The 24,931-nt window shown below is 37.1% G+C and overlaps 1 protein-coding gene across 3 annotated transcripts; it reads left to right on the forward strand.

Annotated features, from left to right (window-relative positions):
- Positions 1–330: 330 nt before the first annotated feature.
- Positions 331–24,930, forward strand: atrxl (ATRX chromatin remodeler, like). Of its 3 annotated transcripts, none has more exons than XM_084114439.1 (34): positions 331–544; positions 990–1,108; positions 1,222–1,277; positions 1,966–2,015; positions 2,100–2,221; positions 2,360–2,476; positions 7,622–7,731; positions 7,900–7,967; positions 8,527–9,028; positions 9,567–10,548; positions 10,835–10,898; positions 14,497–14,657; positions 14,925–15,092; positions 15,228–15,300; positions 15,451–15,526; positions 15,620–15,826; positions 16,183–16,306; positions 17,226–17,335; positions 17,422–17,565; positions 18,742–18,919; positions 19,012–19,149; positions 19,286–19,461; positions 19,550–19,667; positions 20,201–20,304; positions 20,910–20,995; positions 21,291–21,424; positions 21,541–21,682; positions 22,232–22,329; positions 22,417–22,525; positions 22,608–22,785; positions 23,498–23,665; positions 23,764–23,913; positions 24,369–24,425; positions 24,519–24,930. In XM_084114439.1, exons 1-34 carry the CDS (start codon positions 525–527, stop codon positions 24,654–24,656), a joined length of 5,247 nt encoding a protein of 1,748 aa, XP_083970565.1. In that variant the 5' UTR covers positions 331–524; the 3' UTR covers positions 24,657–24,930. The 3 variants fall into 3 exon arrangements, with proteins under 3 accessions (XP_083970565.1, XP_083970566.1, XP_083970567.1); XM_084114440.1 differs by having other exon boundaries at positions 24,522–24,930; XM_084114441.1 differs by having other exon boundaries at positions 21,291–21,412.
- Position 24,931: the final 1 nt, after the last annotated feature.

The following is a 24,931-nucleotide window of genomic DNA, read 5'->3' on the forward strand; positions in this document are numbered from 1 at the left end:
TGAAACATTTAATATGGCGTCCACTGTGAAAACAGTCCATACCAAGGACAAATGCTGCTGAGTCAAAATGTGTATTGATAGACTGTATAGGCTACTTGTAACATATTGGGTCCATACCTTAATTTGCTTTTTCGCACTAATCTAATGTAAACAGAAAATAACCAAATGTATATTCTGCATAATTACTGTGATCAGAATGTATACTGTTTGCAACTCGCTCATTTCCGTGCAAAAATAAAGCTGACATTGCCCATCCTCAGTCGTCTCCACGTGTGGTTATGACGAAATCCTATAAAGTAATTACGTCATCACCTTACGTCAGTCACGGTCACAGCGTAGTTTCCGGTGCGCCATTTTAGGCTGCATGGCGCAAGTTCCACTGGGAAGATGGCGGGTGAAACTGGCTTTTGGTTAGTTTTTTCTTTTGGACAATTATAAGTTTTATGCCGATAATTGTTAAACGCATCTCTGTTGGTTGTGCTAAATGCTCGGCGGTGAGTTGAACCACCGCACGTGAGGAAGCGATGTCTACTGAAGTCTTGAGGTAAGGCGCCCTATTTTCTTTTCCACTGCTAACGTACACACTGTTGTGTTTGTTAATAATAATATTCCTCGACAATACATCAATTAAATCCAGTCGCTGTTTGAATTAAATATCTACTCTTTAATCTCCCTTACATAAAGGAATGTTAGGTTTTACGTTTTGACTTTGCAGTTTTGGTCTATCTGCACCAGCCGAACAAAGGGTCGGTGCTCCTCTGAAAAAGATCTATAAACCCTATTTAAGTCCTATTTAAGTCTTAAATGTAACCTCACATATTCCTGTCAGACTGAAGCCTGAGATATGGTTCTGTCTATTAGAAACTCTCTGTGGTTGTGTGTAGTGTGGTTTTGGGTTTATAAAGGGCTAATCGGTGTATTTAATGTATCATGAGGGATTCCAGCGGGAGGCAGTTGCCATGGAGATGAGCTGTGTCTTGTCTTTGCAGACCCAGGCCTGTGGCTGGTGGAGGAAGTAAGTTAGGTGAGCTGATTGGGAAGCTCCATGAATACCTGTCGGCATCTACAGAAGACAAAAATGAACCTACTTTACCCGGACACTGGAATGGTGAGTGCAGTAGGGAAAATATATTGATCATTACAGTCACAACTGACCAGAACCGAAATTAAACTCATTAATGGAGCAGTTATAGTTCAATTTCTATCATGTCTCGTTGACAGGAACTACGGCCAAAGAATACCTGGAGCAGCAGGCTCTTGTCCAGACCGCAGAGGAGGTAGACTGTTTCTAGAGTGCTGCAGGGATGAGATGATCTTCACAAATGAAAACATCTTGCATACCTAAGCCTAAATACAATTGTATCAGAAAGTTAAAGTTAGGCTATAAACGAACTTCACCACAGTCGCATGACTTTAATGTCACCACCTCTAAGCTTCAGATGACACTTTCCATCTTTATTTAAAAATCTACAATTTGGAAAGTTTGATTTAGAATAGTTTACAAGAGCGTGAGTTTAAACACAGTGATCCTGTAGAAGTGGACTATTGAGTAAAATGATATTCCTGTTTGCCATGATGACGTTTAATGTCCCTGACAATCTCTAGTCTCATTTAGCCACAGGTTAGCAACCGCCTTTTTCAAGACACATAAAAACGTAAAGAAATCACAAGTGGGTTATTGGTGATGTATTTTATGTAGTAGAATAAAGAAAATATCTTGAGCTTGTATTAACCACAGATGTTATTTGATGCATTTAAACAAAAATCCATTGACTTTGGGATGATAGAACTGGAAGTTTAAAAATGCTAACTTGTTTCTGGGCTTTAGGTCCTGTGGCACTCTATTGTATAGATTAACAAGAACTCTCATTGTAATTTAAGTTGGCTGAAATTTAGTTAGTTTTTTTTTTTTAAATGATAAATTCTTGAGATTTATTTGTTTTTAAAATGTTTTTTTCTTTTCAGCCCAGCGGTCCCTCAGAAGTGGGAATGTTTTCGTCGGCTCGTTCAAGAAGGTTTGTCAATTAAGGATGAACCACATCTGGAGACCCTTTGTGCTCTGACTTAGTGAACTCATTTGTAAACTGTTACTCTTACAGGAAACCGACTGTTGTCACCAAACACAGCGGGATAAACGAGTCGGACGCTTCGTCTGAGAGTGGAGCAGAGGATGTGATGTCTGTCCACTCCAACGACCATGACACTAACTTTCTACCCAAAGGTGCTACTCCCATTCTCGTATTCACTTGGCTGATTCAGATGATCATGCCTGTGTGATGTATTTTATGTTATGGTTTCTGTTATTGAATACATTAGGATATTTCAAGTTGTCTTTGAACCCCTTTATTATCTGACACAGGAACGGCGTTTGTGCTGCCAGAGCCTGTCTTTAATGAAGCTCGTGATGATTTCCGTGGTCCAGAATTCCGCAGTAGGCGTGTTTACAAGCAGCACAGAGATGGTGACAGACGCAGAGGTAAGAGAGAGGCACAACGTTAAGCTTTAAATGGGGCTGGCCGATATATATATTCTGGTGACAATGTAAAGTGTGCATAGAGATTTTGCTGTATCATGTATATTGTGGTACATTAATATATCTACGCAGCACAGGACTGCTTGAAGTTATTGACTTGTTAGATCAATAAAGAAACATGCAAAATGAGAAAACGAAGCATAGGACATGCTTAATGTTAAAAAGATTTTTAAGTGTAATAAGTTACACTAAGTATAAGTTACAATAAGCAAAAAACTAAACAAAACAATGCTGTACTTGTGCTGTCTGACACCTGAAGCTGGAGCAAGTGCACAAAAAGCCGCCATTCAGAAAGCATGCTATCCTGAATTCAGTTCTCTTTCACGGCTTATTGCACTTTATTGATACAAATGAAATAACAGCACAATCTTGGTGAGAATTTACATAAACATGGTGCGTTCTCTTACTTCAGCGTAAATGGATAGGGAAGAATTTGGATGTGTCAGTACATTAGAACTGTGCACAGCAGTGTAATATACCTGCTTCTTCCTGTGTCCTTAATGTTAATCAAACAACAAAAGACAAGAAAATCAATCACTGCTCTTTAGTGAATAACTTAACCCTCTGAGGTCTGAGCTGTTTTCTGGGCCCTGGAGGTGTTCTGACATGCTCTGACATTTCTGGTTATTTCTGTTACTTGTGACATTTTCATGGCTAAAGTCTAATTACACTGTATTCAGCACAAACTCTGCTACAATAATATATCAGCAGCATGTATGTAAAAGTTTGTAGTTTTGAGATAATGACATTTATGCGTGGTTTTTGAAAATACAAAAAAAAAATCTCACTGAAATAAGGCCATGAAACCCATACTGATTATTTCTTCACAAGACTTTTGAAAATTGTATGACGTAGCCTAGAATATTTGCTGCAAAACTATGTGAAAATCACCCTGACTGCTCATTCAGATAAGACAATATATTGATTTAAAAATTTTACGACGTGTTTTGTGTGAAAAAGCCTTATGCGAGAGCTCATTAATATGTAAGCTTTTCTCACCTGAGAAAGACAAAGAACCTCCCCTAACGGCCCTATTAGGAGCTATCAGGCCCCTATCATTCTGAGCAACCTTGCACAATACTGTAAATGAGGAGATTTAAAAAATAATGGCTTTTAAATTGTTTGGATTTATTTACAACACAACATAATCCAAAGATACACAACAAATGCCAAAAAAGCACTTCAAAGACAGAGACCTTTGTGCCATTCCTAAAAACATTGTACATACCTTTCATTTCCAAGATTTTCACTTTACCATGTTCACGTACTGAGACTCATCTGAATGTTGAAGTCCTCAGTGGCATCTGGGACCTGAAAAAAAAAAAAAGTGAACATACTGATATCAAGAGAAAGGCCTGCACGATTTTGGAAATAAATATTAGATTTTTCTGGTTAAAATTGCTTTTTAAAATTCCTTTTTAAAATTCACAGAATACACACACACACACACGTTTCCAACGATATATAATATAATGAACACCAGGTTTGTTGTGCCTTGTAGGCATAAGGTATATGCGCAGTGCGGATAAAATAATAATAACAATAAATAACCTATAGCAGCCTATAAATCTTCCAAAAGAAGCTAGAGAAAAATATATTGATTATCATGTTACTTCAAATGTTTCCATCCGTTATGATGATATGAAATGAGATAATAATAAAAACATGAAGCCGTTTGGTGCGTTTTGCTTTCATCCAAAATATGATACATTCAAACGCGATCGCTTGCAAAATATGATACATTCAAACGCGATCGCTTGCAAAATATGATACATTCAAACGCGATCACTCTCAAATATAAAACATTATGGTTACCATAAACATATCTATGTTTGAGCAGATATCCACAAACACAGTAAACACATATGATACATTCAAACGCGATCGCTTGCAAAATATGATACATTCAAACGCGATCGCTTACAAAATATGATACATTCAAACGCGATCACTCTCAAATATAAAACATTATGGTTACCATAAACATATCTATGTTTGAGCAGATATCCACAAACACAGTAAACACGGGTCTAAATATTATAATATTCCCCATATATCTAGCAACAGTTCAGCTGCAACGTGACATTTATGCAACAATAACAAACTAGGCTATGTAAGAATTTCTTACCTTATCTTTCTTGTCTTCAAATCGCGTTCTTCTTCTTCTGAGGTAGCCTAAATCCAATGTAAGCTCAGGCACGTCTTTCAAACTCGACGAAAAGTGAAGTGAAGTGTTTTGTTGTTGAGGTAACGAGCGCGTTCGCGTTCCATGTGGAGATTTGCATGTGAATATCTTTTGCGCGAGTAGGCGTGGCCAAATTAACTGTAATGAGCAAGCGTTTGAGAAGCTGGACATCTTGTTGGTTTTATACAAATTACTTAAACAGAGAATATTTGTTTTCGTTTTGAATCCGATCATTTAAAAGTACACACTTAAATGTTTATAAAGGTATATGGCTCATAAATGTGTGACAAGTATTCGCTGAGTTTTGTTTCAGTTTATAGACGTGCTCAAGAAAAAAAAGTTCACCGCGACGGAGAGGCAGAAAGCACACCCTGTTTATTTTCTTTATTTTACAAAAGCACAATGTTTTGATTTGATTGTAAGTGGACACATACAAAAGGAGAAATATCACAGATTCTTTTTTTATATTTCTTTTTTCTGTATGACCATAAATGATGGAGTAATTTAAGTTTATAGTGCTACAATGTGGAGAAAATCCGGCAAAACGCGTCGGCGCGTTTGTCGACCTCAGAGGGTTAAAGGAGTGGTTGATTATGATTTTACTTTTCTAACTTTAGTTAGTGTGTAATGTTGCTGTTTGAGCATAAACAACATCTGCAAAGTTACCATGCTCAAAGTTTAAAGCAAAGGGAGATATTTTCTTTTAAAGAAATTGCTTTTTAAGGACTACAACAAATGGCTAGTAGGGACTACACGACATTCCTCCCGGGTTAGTGACATCACCAACCACAATATTTACATAAACCCCTCCCCCTGAACACGATTTATAGATCATCAAGACAGAATATGCTAATCAATGACTAGAAGATAACTACACTACACATAAGTTACATAAATTCATCAACTAACTATTCAGGAATGTTGTCTACATGTTGTCACTTCTTCTTGAGTCTCTCCATCTTTCTGACTCCGGTTTGAACATAAAAGGCTAAAAGTTTTTGAAATTTTCACTGCATGTCTGTGTGAGGTAATCGAAGCTTCTAAGGACAAGAGCTCTTGTAGCTCCGCCCCCTGTGCTGGGAGCAGCAGCTCATTTGCATTTAAAGGGACAGACACAAAACGAGGCGTTTTTGCTCACCCTCAAGAAGTGACAATTTTAACATGCTATATAAAAATATCTGTGGGCTATTTTCAGCTAAAACTTCACATAGGCCTACACACTCTGGGGACATCAGAGATTTATTTTACATCTTGTGAAAAGGGCATTATTCCACCCCTTTAAGTGGCTTTAATAAGGGTTAAATGTGTATTTGTTTCATACACTGAAGACTGTAAAATGTTTTATTGTTTATTAAATTTCTTTAGTATTTTCTACTGTACCTAAATAACTGTTTGTTTGTTTATTGTATTTGTCCTTTTGTCATTTGCATCTTTGATCTTTTTATTAACAAAGATAACTTAAAATAAATAATTCAGGGCTCAACACTAAAGATTTTTTTCTACTGGCCCAGTTGTTGTTTTTGACCCATGTAACCTTGTATTGTAATAAATAAGGTTATGACACCACAATTTTAGATACTGATTAAATTTCACAATTTTGATAATACAGCAAAAACTGCTTGCCTAAAACTAAGATGATTTTTAAACCTCTAAAGTACATGATGTGCCGATTAATTAGTCTAATTTATCACAAATTAATTGCAAGGATCATTTAAAGTCATTAATGTGTTAAATGAGAAAAGCACCAAATAGCCATTACAAAAAGTAACTTTAGAAAGAAATATTTCATCTGATTCAAACGAGAATTTATTACACGCAAATTTTTAGGCTTCAGTGGCCATGGTTTTTTTTTTTCGGTATTGGTATTTACATATATTTACAGACCAAAACTATTACCTTCAACAAAATCAACATCTTCCAAAGATCTTTTATATTCTGCAAAAGAAAGTCATAGAGGTTTGAAACGACATGAGGATGAGTAAATGTTTATAAACAGAACTTTCATTTAGGCAAACTATCCCTAAAATAGGAAATTGTTTTTCAATGAAATTATAATTTAAATAAGTAACTAAAACCACCAGTAGGTGGTGGTAAATGTCTAAATAAGTAAGTTGAGTCATTCATTTGATTTGTTTCAATGAAGCAGCGCTGTGCTGACTGGCTCTGTGTTTGAGAAGCAGAGGTCTAGGGAGTACATGCATTTCCTGGAAAACCCACACTACCAGATGTTTTGACTGTTATCTCTTTCCGATAAGAGGAATAAAATGGTGTCCCGAGCGGCTTCAACATGCTGTTTGTCAGCGACGATTACGTACATAATTGACTCTTATAAACATAGCTTTGGGAATTTGACCATGATCAAACTACATTTGATGAAAATTGCCTACCGTCTCAGTTGTCTAAAAGATGAAGGCAATTATCAGAGTTTGATAATGTTTAATTTTCCAATAAAAGATATTACATTTTTACATGATTTGTTACATGTAATTACTCCCTATCTTTAATTAATAATATCCCTTTATTAAATTACAATTTTCAAACTGATGGTAGTGCTTTCGTTATTATTAGAGCTCCCGGGACAGAAAACTAACAGCCACCTCAAATCCTATCAGAGATGTTCCCAAGCACCCAATCTCAAAACACTGTTTTGTAGCACATAAAACAAAGAATTCAGTGTTCATGCCAGGAACAGTTTATCAGCTAAACTTGAAAGATAGTTTGTCACCCAATCTTACACAAAATAACTTTCCTCACAATGGGGATTTCAGACCATTTTCTGTGGCTTTCCATTTACAACCATGTGTAACCTTGATGTTGCAGCTGAAGTATGTGAAATAACGCTTTTAGCTGTGTCTGTCAGGCTATGAGGGTAAACTCTTCTGATTTGTGTTTGTGTGTGTCAGGAGGATATGAGTTGGAGAGGGTAAACTGCACAGCGTGCGGTCAGCAGGTGAATCATTTCCAACGTGACTCAGTCTACAGGCACCCTATGCTTAAAGTGCTTATCTGCAAGGTATGTAAATGTGCAGTAATCTGTGTAATGTTTGTTTATGCATATGAAAGTTAACAGGAGTCTTAAAATCAACGCTACTTTCTCATACCTGCATTGTTTTTAGAGCATGTTTGACAACTAGTGAAATCTTCCGCAGAGTTTTATAAGAATCTGTTTGCTTTCTTGTAGAGTTGCTTTAAATATTATATGAGTGATGACATCAGCAAAGATTCAGAGGGGATGGACGAGCAATGCAGGTACGTGTGTGATTTGTCAAAAAGTTTGAGGTTTTTTTTGTCTAGAGAGAATTTTATAAAGCAGATTAGGATCATACATGATTAACTAATATGTGTGGGTTAATATCTCCTGTACCTTCATTTATAAAATGATACATTTATATTTAGGATTTAAGAAAATGAGGCTTGTTTTAGCAAAACATCAGTTTTTTAGGATTTAAATCAGCATAAATTCAATTAAATTAAATAAATACCGCTATGTGTACATGGTTATTTTTCCTCCCCCTTTTTAAACAAATATTCTTTACAAATAAAATGTCATTAAAATATCAAAAAAAAGTCTCTTAAAATAGACACTCTTCTTTTTGCTTTTCATTTTTTTCATCTGACCCACACATTTCTCAAGTTTAAGAGATTCACTTGTGCAGAAGGCAGCCTAAGAGTCACCATTATCATAGGTACATAATGATGAAAGTCAGAGCAGCTGAAATCATCTCAATTAATAGATAGGGTTTGCAGTTGATGTTTTCACTTATTTGTGGGTTTGTAAAACAAGTGCTTTAAATCCCTGTTCATTCAGGTGGTGTGCAGAGGGAGGCAGTCTGATTGGCTGTGATTACTGCAGTAACGCCTTCTGTAAGAAATGTGTCCTGCGTAACCTGGGGAGGAAGGAGCTGTCCACCATCCTGGAAGAGGAGAGGAAGTGGTACTGTTATGTGTGCAGTCCCGAGCCACTGGTGGAGCTGGTGTTGGCCTGCGACTCTGTTCTAGAGAGCTTGGAGCAGGCTCAAAAACGAGTTTCCCGTACCGACCCAAACTCGGTCAGGGGGAGGGCGAACAAGGGTCGTAGTGCGTCCTATCTGATGGGGGCTGGAGGTGGAACGGTGCCCTCTGCAGGCCTTTACCAGCGAATGCAGCGGTTTGTAGATGTCACAACATCTTTGAGTCATTCCTTCAAGGCAGTTGTTCAAAGTGAAAGAGAGGAGGATGGAAACCAAGAAGAGAAGGTAGAGAGAATTGGGCAGTTACGGATGTTCCGCGCTGTCCTGGATGATCTGCAAGCAGCCAACAGTGCATTACAGGTAAAAGAAGTTACCAGTTTTTACCAATTAAACTGTAAGAAGAATGCTTACAATAAAAGAACCATACAATTTTGATTAGGGATGCACAGATAAGCCGGTAATTATTATTTCCATATTAAGACTGATAGCGATACTTGTCTGATTTTAAAATTAACAATTAAAAAAACACTAAAACCTAAAATCAATAATTTTAAATGCTAGTGTAAGTTGAATTTAGACATCTTATGTTAAACTATGGCAGATATAACATTTGATCTAAGATACAGTAAAAAAAAAAACTTTATTCTGAAATATTACAATTTAAAATAACTACTTTAAATGTAAATTATTCCTGTGATAGTAATGCTGAATTTGCAGTCATTTCTCTAGTCTTCGGTATCACTAAAATCATCAGATATGCTAATTTGGTGCTCAAGAAACTTTTCTTATCAATGTTTAAAACAGTTGTTGCTTCTAAATATATTTGTGGAAACCATAATACTTTTTTGCAGTTTGTTCATATGAATGTATTACAACAACATCTAATTTGTAATTGCAGGAAGCCCTGGACCATGAGCTGACTGGTCCCAAATGTGCCAGTAGAGTTGTTTTAGATAATAAATCAAAAGGGAGACGTAGACCGAAGAAGGCCATGTCATCACGGAGCCCTGGACTCACTAAAGAGCTGGTGGTCAAACTTACTCCAGTACCAGTCAGCCCACAGCCCATCAGCAGCAACTTTCCTACTGTTCATCCATCACCTGACAGACAAAACATAAACATTCACACATCAGTGAGTGATGGAACACTGGAAGAAAGTGAAGCAAAGGTGGAGATGGAGAAAGGGATGGAGATGGAGGGATTGACTGAGAGAGATCGACACGTGGAGAATTTTTGTGGTAATAATGAAGAGGAAGAGAAAGAGGAGGAGGAGGAGGAGGAGGAAGAAGAGGAGGAGGAGGATCAAACTGACCCAAAAAGTTTGTCTTTATCAGAGGAAAATAAACGTTCTCCACGTGTAAAAACCACACCGCGCCGTCGGCGGACAAACACAAACCCCTCTGCCGAACATGCTGGTTTAGCTGAGGATGACTCTGATTCTGACGAGGTGCCTGAAGTGCTGCTCCAGACTGCTGCTGCCATGGCGAATAGTGAGGAAGAGGGTTTGGTAGGTGGCAGTTGGGATGGGGATGAGGTAAACCAGCATGTCAGAAAGCAGCGGCTCTTTGGGCTGGTAAAAACCACACCTCCCGACAGAGGCTCTCGTAAGCGGAATCTCAAGGAGAGATCTTCATCGTCCTCGTCATCCTCTTCTGCGTCTTCAAGAAGGGGCTCCCAAGACCAGGGGTCTGCGGTCAGAATGACCAGAGGAAGAGCCCACAAAGTTGCCAGGATGACAGGACAGAGCGGGAGTTCATCAAGTGAGGTGGGAGGACAGGAACTGGAGAGTGGTCCGAGCAGCGACTCCGACGATCAGAGGATCAAACCGCTGACAGAGGGCGTCACATTGCTGGGCTCTGGAAATTTCCAGCAGTCTTCCGGTAAGTTTGTGTGTGGGTGCAAAAAGCCAACATTTTCTTTATACAGTAATACCAGGAACATGTTTTTCTTAAGAAAAAAAAAAGTAAATATAAAAGTTTTTGTAATCTAAATGTAAAAAAAGCCCCCTTTTTCTTTTTTTTTTACGTTAATCTTTAACAAATCTTACATGAAGAGAGCACTTTTCATAATCTGGTCAATTCTTTTTTTTCTGTTTCCATTTTGTTTTTCATATTTCAGAAGCATTTTGTTTTTAATTTTAATCAGTCTTATTCTGTCTTTCTCTAGGTGATGAGATGGACATCCAACCAGGTCCGTCTTTGTCTGTGGAGGACGATGATTTAGAAAATAGGTACGATTCTGACTACACCAGGGCCACACACACTTTCCCAGCACAGGCCTTCTCCACTGGACTCCGACTGTCCCAAACCCACTACAGCGAGAGCTTTGATCCAAATCCCATTTAAAAGCACGCAAGCTTCCCTTCCATCCACATGCACAGCCGCTAGACAGGGCTTTTGAACATGTCTCTCACCCAAACACGCTTTTTTTGCTCGATCAACACTGTCCGATTTTTATTTCCCCACAGTTTCTTCCACACGCAGTAGAGAGAATCTGTAGCCGTAGGCACACACCGCCCGTCAGTGGGGAAGCTCTGAGCCTGCACTGTCTAACGGAAGTCAGTGAATCATCTCCGGGGAAGCTCCTGTGTTTGAATTTTACTTCACTGACACAGACCATTGCATGTCTTTAGCAGAACTCCTGAAAGCCACACTGTCCTCTTTACTGTCTGTGCTGCTAATAAAGCTTTTAAGAGGGTAGAAAGACTCTAAACCTCTAAACCTCGGATCTGATGGATCCTGTGTTCAGTAAGACAGACAACTTCTTGTGTGTGTTTGTGTTTTAGGGCTCAGCTTCCCGGTTCTCACGCTGTAATGTTTTCGGTCAGTCAAAACAAAGGCTGTGTGGTTTGCTAACGGTAGGTGTTAGTTTCATATAACACTTTTGTTATTGACAGTAAAATGTCATTGTTGGTGGAATTCAAGTGAACACGTTTCTTAGGCAGAGTGAAACGCAGTCGTACAGTATTAGCATTTATGTTAAACGCGGTTGTGTTTGTTCTTTTTCAGGAGATTAATCCTGCGACAGACAACTGAATTTTCTACATTTAGGAGCTTAAACTGAAGATTTGTTTATGCCTTTGTCTGTACTGCCTTTGTTAAATAAGTTATTTTTTTTTATTTATTTTTTTTTTACGTAGAGTTACTTGCGTTTTTTTTTTTTTTTTTGGTCCAGTATTACATTTTCAAATCATTTGCACAGAATTTATGTCCTCGTAAATTGGTGAGAAGGTCAAAAGTTTATCCTGTTAATGATTGTTCATTTTAGCAGAAGTTGATGGATGTCAGGGATTGGAAATTTTAGGGAACAGAAAACTTGACTCCAGCACGTAAAAGTTTTTGAGTTGGTGGTTTAAATGGTAGTTTAGATTGGAGCCATGGCCTCGCAGGTGGTGCATGTGCTCTAACTCATTGATTAATGGTGCTCGCTCATGCAATGTAAATTTTAAGCCAGGCTTGTGTTATTTCCCCCTCGCTCCCACCCTTTTTTAAAATTCATATAAATAAAATTGGTTAGAAGGCTGAACCAACCAAAATGTGAAACGATTGTTTTGGTGGACGTGGCTTCAGTTTGTGTTCGAATGTTCACGGGGCAGCAGCAGGTGGCAGTGATGATGCTCTTTCAGGCCCAACATGCAATCTGTAAGCTTGTGTGTAGTCAGTCGCTAAAAGCAGCGCGTGATCGAGTGTAGTCTTCACTCTCACATGAGTGGTTTCTGTGTGTTATTTGCATGGTTCTTATGGAGAGGCAATAAACACTTATTTATTCTTTCTCTTGTTCTCTGTTTTTTCCCCGTTTCATCTCTTTTTCTGTAGCTTAACAGGGTTCCCACGCATCCTGGAAAACCTGGAAAACTTTGAATTTTGTAATGCGATTTTCCAATAATGGAAAAATCATGGGAAATGTACCTCAGTATCTTGGAAAATGTGTTTACTGTAACCTTTTAATCAAACTGGTTCACCGTATCACTGACAACGTTTTCATAAAATGAAGAAATCCTGGGACCCATCGGGATTTGGAACTGGGGTCAGTTCTCATGTATTCTGGCATGAATGACATCGCAGAATCATATCGTTTTGTTTTTTCGTTTGCGTTTGCCTGTGTATTGTCATGAGCAGGAATACGTCATAGTCTCTGCACACTCACCGTCATTTCTGTTCTCCGCACAGAAATCACTCATTGATATCAACTGACATTGATACCATACATATTTCAATACATTATTATTACTATTATTATTTTCCAAAGGATAGTTACTATATCAGGTTAATTCGAGTGGACGGTTAGAATCTTCCGGAGGCTTCTTTTGTCACTCAAATGACAGGCCAATTCACATTAGCTGTGCATTTTGAACCATGCCAATAACCACGATACCTCAATGGCTATGTTACCTGTAAACATTAAATGATTCACAAAAATACATGTGCCTGTAGAAAATATAATTATTAGATTTCTGAAGATTCTTCCAAAATTATAATCAAGATTAAATCCAGCAGAATCAGAATCTGTGGCATGCTGTCAATTACCATGGAAAACTAGCTTGACTTGTCTCCATAACCATTGTTTAACATGACACTGGTGCTATCGAATCAGAATGTGACCAAATTCTGATTAATATCTTCTGTGTTTGTGTTAAGTGTTTCTTAACTCAGTCAATCAGATTTGAACGTTACAGTTCAAATGTCAAACATTTTTTACTGGAGAATTCATGTAAAATAAACCTTTGTATTTCTGCTTTTAAACTCAAGCCTACAAAACTTCCATTGTAAGTGCAGTACTGCAAAAATGTTTTTTAATTTTTGCAATCTAATGGACGTCAACTTTTATTTTCTAAGGCAAACTACAGCAGGCCACAGATGTTGATTAAATATTAGAGATGTCCGTCACATAAAATGCCTTGAAGAAAAGGAAAAAATATCTTGGACCAAGTGGGAACCCTGCCTGACCTTAACATGCATTAACATTAACATGCTTCTGATAATAATCCATTTTTTTCACCCATCTTTCAAAGTGTTCTTTTTTTCTGTTTGTTGTCTTTACTTTCTTGTAGAATCCTCTCACTTTCATTGGATTTCATTGCATTTCAAAAACCCTAAGAGCTCAAATATTTATTGCATGCTAATGTCCTTTTGTTTGGAAGTATTTATTACTGCTATTGTTTTATTAAAATGTTTTACGCAGAAACAGCCTTTTCATTATTTTCATCAGAAAGAAGCATGCATTATTTTGCATCTGAGAAGAGAAAATGTAAATAACTGTGTAAGAACTGTATATGAATTGTAGTTGTAATAAAAGTTTATACCCCAGCCACAACAGCCTCTGTGCATTTTGTATTATATATATTTTGTTATTGTTATTTAGTTTTGGGGGGTGTTGCATCCAGTTTGTCATATTCAGAGGTTCAGAAAGTTTGTCGTATTCAACGTTTCACTCATAAATTAAGGGGTTTTATATTTGTGAAACTAACAGACCACTTTACAGTCCATTTGATATTTTTCATTGTTCAGTAACCTGTTATTTAAATGTTGATATGTCCTTTATATTTACGTCCTTGCTAATTTAAATGAAAAAAAAGAGAAAAGAATAGAAACTACTTCTGTTCTTCTAAATTGTTTCTGTGTAACAAAACATGTAATCTTGCTACTATTTAAGTGCACTTTTGAGAAATTACAATGAAAGAGGTTGGAGGAAGATGCATTAATGAATCTGAATCCATTGGTCACCCACCTCACATTTTGTCCCTCTTTTCTCTTCGTCCCTCTTTTCTCTTCATCCCTTTTCTCTCTCTATTCTCTTTACTGCTTCATCCCATCATTTGTTTTATAAAGAATTGCGAGGCAGATTCTGCTGGCTCAGATCAGAGCTAACCTCTCTGATTCTGAGCTGGACGCCAGCTCAGATGAGCAATCAGAGAGCACGAGAGGAGAGGATGAGGAGAAGAAGAAGAAGAAGAGCAAGAGCGAAGCATCTGAGACAACAGACGAGGAAGGTGAGTGAAGGCCAATACCACTGGTACCATGGAGAACAGACCTTGCAACTACTTTTGCATCTCAATGTATATGGCATTTCTGATGAAAACAACATAAACAGCATCTGAAACTGATTTAACTTCACTATATTTGTATGTAGCTTTATAACACTTTATAATATCTTTTATTAACATATTTATTAATCTATATCCTTCGAATAGTTACAATATTATTAGACGGTATTCTTGTATTTTATTGTTGCGTGAACAAAAATAGTTTTTCTTCAGACAATGATGGCTCAGAGTCCAGTGGGTCAAAGTCAGGGTCACGGCACCGCCACCGATTGCTGCGACATGGTCTTACCTTATCAGAGGCAGAAGCAAAAAGTCAAAAGCAAGGGGAGAAGAAGAAGAAGAAGAGTAAAAGAGAAGTCCAAGATTTAGGATGCGTTGTTGGTGAGTTAAACGTTAGATGTACTGTTGCACAGGTTTTTTTTTTTTTTTTTTTTTTTTACTCTTAAAAATGATGTAATGTTCTGATTATTTGTTCGGACCTGGTGTTATTTAGATTTTTTCCCATTTTAATCCTAGTGAGCAGCAGTGATGAAACGGTTGACTCTGCCCAATATGAGGAACTCAGCCTTTCAGAGTCTGAGGAAATAGGGTAAAGCTCAAGATATCATATTAATCAACTGGAGTCTGTTATGGACATCAAACACTTGAATAAAAAAGCACATTTTCAATTAGTACCTACCAACAAGCCTGAATGTGTGCAGTGATGATTCATTTTTTCCCAATGTATTCATTTTTCTAGGTCCCAGTCACCCACTCATAATGAGAAGCTTCAAAGTCCATCACGCACACCTGACAAGACCACCACCGCTGCTGATGTGTGTGTTTGTTCCTATTATATCATAGATGCTGTGAATGTGTATTCCTCAATATTTATGTTTTTTTTTTTTTTTTGGGGGGTCAATATGTAGGATGATGTCTCTCCAACCACCGAGGAAAGCTTGAGGAGCACCCCTCGAGGGAGAAGGCAGATCAGACGGCTTCTAGAGGTGGGTCAGCTGGCCCGGGAGACACAGAGCGCTCTGAAAGAAGAGGAGGAGCGCAGGAAGAGATTAGCAGAGAGAGAAAAACAAAGACTGGACCGTGAGAGGAGAGAACGGGAAGAAGCAGACCCAGAGGTGATGAACTGCATAGTGTCATATTATGTTACATTTTTAAATATTAAAGAGGTTAAGATATTGAAATTCTGTCCTCATTTACTCTTCCTCATGTCAAGATGTTGTGGGATTTTTATTCATTTATTTTGTCCATACAGTTTTAGGCAAAATATCTTTAATGTTCCACAAAAGAAACTCATACAGGTTTTGAATGACATGAGGGTGATTTAAGTCATGACAGAATTTTCATTATTGGCTTAACTATTCCTTCAATGTTTTTTAATGTTCATTATTAATGACATGCTTTTAACCTGAATGATAAATTTAGTGTTTTGTCTATCATTTGTAAAAAAAAAATCTCCTCTCACCTACTTTAGGTCATCTTAGTTTCTGAGAGACAGGCCACACCATTGGTTCTTGAGCAAGATGATGTAACGCAAAAGCCTATGTTGCAAGTGCACATGGGCTTCCTGAATAAACTTAAACCACACCAGCGAGAGGGTGAGAAAATTTGCCTTTGTACAGTGTTAATACAGTAAGTTGCATGAGGCGCATTAGATGATTCACAAAAATATTTGTTTTAACATGGTTATTTATTTATTTTGCTTAAGTGTGCCTGTAGAAAATATAATTATTTGATTTCTGAAGATTCTTCTTGCAAATATTGTAATAATACAGTGAGATATTTGTGTGGGCAAAAATCCTGCAACAGAGATCTGATCTCACCATCATCGAGTCTAGTATTGCATAAAGAGACAGAAGCAGTCGAGACAGCCTAAATCATGGGGTTAACCACTAATATTTGATGTAATGGTTTTGAAAAATACTAACATAGTCATTTGTGGTGCGGGTGTGGGTCAGGAGTCAATATGCAGGAGTGGACTGTGGGTCAAATTGCTAAGGCAATTTTTATGTGTCAAATAATGTTTATTGTATTATTTTACTTACACATTTTATGCTTTTCAAATTTATCTGTCATTACGGCATGTAATAACTGTGCAGTACAGGAGCTCTCCAAAACTGACTCCCTGTTATCTTTTTTTTGTCTTCCTAGTGTTATAATTTTATAAAAGTCCATTGAAGAACTGTGGCAGACTCAAAAGGATAAATAAAAACATAGTTATAAAAGTCTTTACTGTCACTTTTAATCAATTGAATGCATCCTTACTGAATAAAAGTATTAATTTCTTCTTTTTTTAAAAACAAACTTTTAAGGCTACATTAGAGGATATGCCCTATGACATTTTCCTAACGATTTACAACAGTAGAAATTAGTCAGAACATGACTGTTTTTCATCCGTTTTAATATTCACATGCATTTATGAAGCAGCATGTACGAAATGAAAGCCAGTGATGTGACCTAGTGACAGTTTGTGGTGGAGGTGGTTCATGTAGTGCATATGTATTTGTGTGTTGTTAGGTGTGCGGTTCATGTGGGACTGCTGTTGTGAGTCTGTTCAGAGTGTGAAGTCGTCTCCAGGCTCCGGCTGTATTCTGGCCCATTGCATGGGCCTGGGCAAGACCTTTCAGGTAAGGGGCACATGAATATTCTCCTTTTCTTTGAAAAATCAGAAAGTGGAAGTTTCACAGACAGTAACTGTGTGTGTGTGTTTCAGGTCATCGTGTTCCTTCACACAGTGCTGTTGTGTAAAGAGTTGCCACTGAAGACGGCTCTGGTGGTGTGTCCTCTCAACACGGTGCTGAACTGGAAGAGTGAGTTTGACCAGTGGCAGAGGGGCTTAAGACCACACAGACTGAGGGTCGGTAGAATTATTTCACTTTCTTGTGTTGATCAATAAAAATTATTACAATTTAAAATAACTGTTTTCTATTTTAATGTATTTTAAAATGTAATTTATTCCTGTGATGGCAAAGCTGAATTTTCAGCATCATTACTCCAGTCTTCAGTGTCACATGATTCTTCAGAAAGAATTTGAATTATGCTGATTTGGTTCTCAAGAAACATTTCTTATCAATGTTAAAAATGCTTGTGCTGCTTAATATTTTTGTGGAAACTGCGATATGTTCTTTGATGAATACAGAGTTCAAAAGAACAGCATTTATTTGAAATGGAAGTGTTTTGTAACATTATAAATGTTATTACTGTCACTTTTAATCTTTACTGTATAAAATAAGTTTCTTTAAAAAACAACATTTTGACCCCAAACTTGAATGGAAGTGTAAGTTAGAAAGTTGCAGAACTAGCTAACATAGGGGCTTTTTTCAGACCTGAATCCATCCTTATATGTGTTGCATTTATTCATCTTTAATTTTGTGTTTCTAATGTAAAGCTATCACATGACTTCAGAAGACTTGGAATAAAGCGCTCAAGCAATGTTTAGGCTTTTTACACTACACATAATGTAACCCTTTTTTAACCCGAGGTTAAGGCCACTTTCAATCTGTACTTAAACATTGACAGTGCAAAAGGGATAAGGCTAACTCAGGGTTACATTAATCCAGGGATAAAATTAAAATTTACTCACCCTCATGTTGTTCCAAACCTTTATGAGTTTCTTTCTTCTGTTGAACACAAAATATTTTTGAAGAATGTTGGTAAGACAGTTGACTGTAGCCATTGACTTCCATAGTAGGAAAAAAATACAATGGAAGTCAATGGGGTACATCAACTGTTTGGTTCCCAACATTCTTCAAAATATCATATTTTATGTTCAACAGAAGAACGAAACTTGTACAGGTTTGGAACAACTTGAGGGTGAGTAAATGATGACATAATTTCATTTTTGAGTGAACTATCCCTTTAAGATCACTGACCTAGAATCACTGAGCCTAGAAAAATCTGTTAAGCATCAAATGTATGTGTTGCATAAAAAACAAAACAATTTTTTTTTGTTTTCTTGCCACTTTGTTGAATGTGGACTTTTCACCACATCACTGATATTTTTTTCTGATCATCTCTGCCTTTTTTCACACAGGTGGCAGAGCTGGCTACGGTGAAGTCTTTGGCTGTTCGCGTTGAGCTGTTGACTGAATGGTTTAAGAATGGTGGCGTGATAATCATGGGTTATGAGGTTTTTCGTGTTCTGACGAACACAGATAGTGCAAAATACAGCAAACACAAAGAAAGCTTCCGCTCAATTCTCCTGGATCCAGGTAAATTCTTCTGAATAATCCATCTTCAAATACTGAGTACAGTTAAAATGTTTTTTAAATTATTTTAAAACCTGTGTGTGTGTGTGTGTTAGGCCCTGATCTGGTGGTGTGTGACGAGGGCCATGTCCTTAGGAATGCAGACTCCAGCATCTCAAAAGCCATGCGAGCTATACGTACACGTAGGAGAATCATTTTGACGGGAACACCGCTTCAAAACAACCTCACTGAGTGTAATCACTTTTCATCTCCATTTCTATAAAAAGCTGCTTGTGAAAAATTACTTTCTTATTAATGTTTTTAATATTAAACTTTGAGGTTGTCTGTCTTTAAAGGCAAAGTGTGTAATTTTTTTGTTTATTGTTCTAGATCACTGCATGGTAAACTTCATTAAGGAGAACCTGCTGGGTTCTCTAAAGGAGTTCCGAAACCGTTTTATTAATCCAATCCAGAACGGCCAGTGCGCAGACTCCACCCCTGCTGATGTCAGACTGATGAAGAATAGATCGCACGTCCTCCATCAGATGATGTCAGGATTCATACAGGTGATAGAGAGAGAGAATAAATAGAGCTAGAGGCTGTGGAAAAAAAGGCTAAATGTTTTGTATTTGATGATTTGTGTTTGTGTTGCAGAGGCGGGACTACGCAGTTTTGACGTCCTGTTTGCCGCCCAAGCGCGAGTATGTGCTGTCAGTCCGGATGACACCTCTGCAGTGTCGGTTATACACACACTATCTGCAAACCTACAAAGGTCAGAGTCTCACAAGCACACACTAGAGCAGGACTAGTACTGCGACAGTAGAAAAGTGTCAACCTGTAGAGATTAAGCTAATATTTGTTTTCATGGTATGGCTCATATTGAAATTCTATACTTGTTTTTTTTCTAAATAAATTCAAAATAAAACACTAAAAACTAAAATCAGTTTAAAATGCTTAATTTAAGCATCATGGCATTATAATGTACCAAAATTATATATTTTGAGATTTAACACTGTTATTAAATTGTGTTGTATAGATGAGTTTTCAGATATCATCTAAATGTAAAAATTGGAAAAATGAGCATGCACAATTAAATATCCAATATCGGCTGATATTTTAATCCAGTATTGCATAAAAATAGCCTTAGATACTAACATGGATTTAAAATTGCTATATAGTGATGTGATAAAAACGTTTTTATTTTAATTTCAAACATTGCATTCATTTTGTCATACCATCTAATTCTAACACACACTGCGCTAAAATATTGATAGCATGCAAATGATAACAGTGTCTTTATTTTAGGGCAAGGAGCAGGTGTGAACAGTTTGTTTCAGGATCTTCATGTTCTGAGTTTGATTTGGACTCATCCCTGGTGTCTTAAACTTGCTCAGCTGAGCAGGAATAAGGTATAGACCCCCTCATTCAGATACACCACTACTGTTCAAAAGTTTGTGGCCAGTAAGATTTTTTTGATAAAGAAATTATTACTTTTATTCAGCAAGGTGGCATAAAATTGATCAAAAGACAGTTAAAACTTTTACATTGTTAAAAATTGTATTTCAACCCCAATTCTGGTCTTTTGAACTTTCTATTCATCAAAGAATCCTTAAAAAAAAAACTCAAATGTTAGGCTGCACAAGTGATTTCAACATTTATAAAAAATAAGAAACGTTTCTTGAGCAGCATATCAGCATATTAGAATGATTTCTGAAGGATCATGTTACACTGAAGACTGGAGTAATGATGCTGAAAATACAGCTTTGCCATCACAGAAGTAAATGACATTTTAAAATCTATTCAACTTATTAACAATCTATTCAAAACTTATTTTAAATGATCATATTTCACAATGTTACTGTTTTACTGTCGTTCTGATCAAATAAATGTAGCTTTGGTGAGAATGAGAAGATTTTGAATGGTAGTGTACATGCATCTTGACTCATTTTTACAAACATCCTATCAGTTGTCACTGATTTTTCTCCATCACCTTATATATTTCTGTGTGATGCAGGGGAAAGAGCAAGAGCCTGCTCCTGTCTTCACAGGGCTGGATCCAGGTTTGGAGAGAGATTCTGTTAAGCCAAATGGCTCTGAAAGGTATGCTATGTCATATCAGATTCCAGTCTTTTCTATACCAATAATGTTTCTCATGCTTTTGTAAAATATCACACATTAATGCTAGAGTGACTTTGAATAGAAGAGTAATTTGAGAACATTTTGTTTTGGAAACAATTGGTAAATGAAAGACTGCTTCTTGAATGACACAATCACAACCGACCAGAATATATTTTATTTGTAATACACAGTTATGTAGAACCCTTGAGAGACCTGCTAAAGTCAAATTTTGCACAAGACCAGGTTTGCTGTGATGTTTCCACCATCTGTCTTATAGGAGAGATGCAAAGATCACAGGTTTAGCGGGTGATGGAGAGGGAAATACTGATCCAGTCTCCTCAGTCTGTGGGTCCAATCAAAAGCAAGATGTCACAAACAAACCCACAATGGAAATTCCTGGTGGGGAAGCTGGTACATGTACACAGTCTCTCTCTCTCTCTCTCTCTCTCTCTCTCTCTGTTTCTTTGAATCTGTCTCTCTTTGTCTGTATGTCTGTCTCACTTTTAGTGTCTCTGTCTATTGTTCAGGATTTATTGTGGGGAACGGGTCATCTGCGGACTGGTATCTGCCGTTTGTAACAGCAGCTGATGCCAAGGTGCTGGAGCATTCTGGGAAATTGCAGTTGCTACTGGACATTTTACACTGGGCAGAGGAACTACAAGACAAAGTGTGAGGAACACGTACTTGAATAGAAGTAGCACTTGTTATAAGCTTTGTTTTGGTTTGTATTCATATTTGGTTCATTGAAAGAAAGAAAGCAAGAATGCTTAAAATTGTGACAGTAAAAGTGACAGTAAAGACTGTTATAAAAGCTTTCTATTTCAAATAAATGTTGTTCTTTTGAACTCTATTAATTCAAGAATCCTGAAAAACATATCACAATTTCCATACAAAAATTAAGCAGAACAACCATTTTAACATTGATGATAATTAGAAATAAGAAATGTTTCTTGAGCACCAAATCAGCTTAGTAGAATGATTTCTGAAAGATCATGTGACACTGAAGACTGGAGTAATTCAGCTTTGCCATTACAGGAATAAATTACATTTTTAAATAAATTAAAATAGAAATCACGTTAAATTGTAATATTTCACAATATTACTGTTTTTACTGTATTTTTAAACTTTTAAACGATATTGTGGATTAAATAGTTGTGTGTTAAATGTTAAGAGTGACTATGTTTGACACTTGAATGAATGCTGTTTGCTTTTGTTCAGGTTGGTGTTCAGTCAATCTCTGATATCACTGGACCTTATTGAGAGTTTCCTCCTGTATGCAGATGAGACCAGCGGGAAGGAAGGGTGTCCATACAAAGGTAAAAACAGTTTGTACAGGGGATTGTTAGAGCTGTCATTTGTTCATTGCATACAATAGTGTTTTTTGTGTGTGTGTGTATTGGCAGGAAAGAAATCGTGGGTAAAAAATAAAGATTATTATCGTTTGGACGGCAACACTAGTGCTTGTGCTCGCAAGAGATGGGCTCAAGAGTTTAACAACACTAAAAACATAAGGTACTGCACACAAAATGCTTATAAACATTACATTTAAGTTTTCTGGATTTCTTGTCCTGACTCTTGGTGTTTCCTCTGTCAGAGGGAGGTTGTTTCTGATCTCCACTCGTGCGGGGTCTCTAGGAATCAATCTGGTTGCTGCAAACCGAGTCGTGGTGTTTGACGCTTGCTGGAATCCATCATATGACATCCAGAGCATCTTCAGAGTCTATCGCTTTGGGCAGAAAAAAACTGTAGCTGTGTACCGTTTTCTGGCTCAGGTATGCACATAGAATTACACATACTTGGGTGGACTTCTCATATTTAAGAAAAATATGTATTAAAATGAATGAAAAAAACAATTACAGACGTAGTATTTATAGTAAAAAAAATCAAAATAAATTATATATATATATATATAATATTTGTATTTTTTTGTATTTATTTTATAATTTATACAGTACCTGTCAAAAGTTTGGAAAACATTACAATGTTTTTGAAAGAAATCTCTTGTGCTTACCAAGGCTGCATTTATTTAATCAAAAATACAGTAAAAATAGTAATATTCTGCAATATTACAATTTAAAATAATTGTATTCTATTTTAATAAATAAAAAAATAAAATAAAAAAATAAAAAAAGTTAGTTTCCACAAAAATGTTAAGCATAGCAGCACAGCTATTTTCAACATTGATAACAATAAGACAATCAGACAGTAATGATGCTGAAAATTCAGCTTTGCCATCACAGGAATATTACATTTGAAAACATATTAAAATAGAATTTATTTTAAATTGTAATAATATTTTGCAATATTACTGTTTTTACTGTATTTTTATTCAAATAAATGCAGCCTTGGTGAGCATTGACTTCTTTTAAAAACATTAAATTTGTTATTATTATTATCATTAAATGTTTCCAAACTTTTGACAGGTACTGTATATTTTTTATATATAAATTTTTTATGTGTTTGTTCTTTTTTGTGTGTGTGTAGGGGACGATGGAACAGAACATTTACGAGCGGCAGGTTGCTAAGCAGTCTCTGTCCTCCCGTGTTCTGGACCAGCAGCAGATTCAGAGACACTTCACACACAGTCAGCTGAACGAGCTGTACCACTTCCAGCCTGACCTACGGCCCAGTAAACACACAGAAACGCCTGCGGTAAACACGCATACATGGACCTGCTGTTGTACAACACACAGATGTGGGTACGTGAGATAATTATGACCACAAGGCTTTACCTTCCTTTTGTCTATCAGGATGAGGTGTTGGTCCGGCTGCTGCAGAGCTGTGGGCAGCTCATAGTAAGTTATCATGAGCACAACTCATTGTTAGACCACCGGGAGGAAGAGGAGCTGAGTGAGGAAGAGCGCAGAGCAGCCTGGGATGAATACCGTGCAGAAAAGAAGGTACATATTGCAAGTCAGTGGTTTTAAACTGTGGTACAGAGTGCCCCCAGGTGGTACATCACAACCCTGGTAATTTACACTTTTAGAACAGGGATGTCCAATCCTGCTCCTGGTGGGCCACTGTCCTGCAGAGTTTAGCTCCGACCCCAGTTAAACGCACCTGAACCAGCTATTCAAGGTCTCTCCTGGCATGCTAGAAACTTCTAGGCAGAAATTTCATTTCTGTGCAAAAAAGAGAGTGACCAAAAACTGAGACATTAAAAGCAATTATTGTGTTTTCTGTGAGCTTTATCTTCTTAAGGCGGTTTTAAAGATTGGGGTTGCCCAAACCTGGGTTACACGACCCTGACCTTTATGTGAAAATGTATGCATCATGTTGATGCATATTCACACACTTGCCTTCATTCTGCATGTCACATTTGTTCAACAGCTCATTCATGATTTGTCTCTTTTAGGCCGCTGTACAGATCTCCAATGAAGCCGCCTCCAGACAAGCCAATCGGGACCTACAGGTAGAGTTTAATCGCCAACCTTTAAGGATTCTGTATTTGTGTGTGTATTAAACAGAAATTCTGCAGCGCTAAAAATCTATCTCTTTCTCTCAGCAGGCTGTGGCTTTTCGAAATGTTGGCTATACAACCAAGAGCGTTCCTCCAACTTCACTTGCTGTCAAACAAGGCAATGCCCAACATTCTGCTGCTTTGGATGTTTATAACAACCTTTCAACCTTCAACCTTTTATAGCATCACCTTTCAGCTGCAACCCAAAGTGGTTTACTCCGTTTCAAAAGCAAATACATAGCCTGATATTGACTTGATATAAAAAAGGTCCAAGACCTATTGCTTTTCGAACTACCTCAAAACCAGTATGAATATCCTGAAATGTATCCGGCACATGTATGTTCTTTTGGGCACAATGGGGTTCAGAAGCCTGTATACAAAAAGACAGTTGTATGTGTCTTTGCTAACACTTTTTATGTTTAAATATTAAAAATATAAGATAATTTAGTTTTCAAAAG

The sequence above is a fragment of the Abramis brama genome (assembly GCF_963993115.1).
Source record: "Abramis brama genome assembly, chromosome: 5".
Lineage (NCBI taxonomy): Eukaryota > Metazoa > Chordata > Actinopteri > Cypriniformes > Leuciscidae > Abramis > Abramis brama.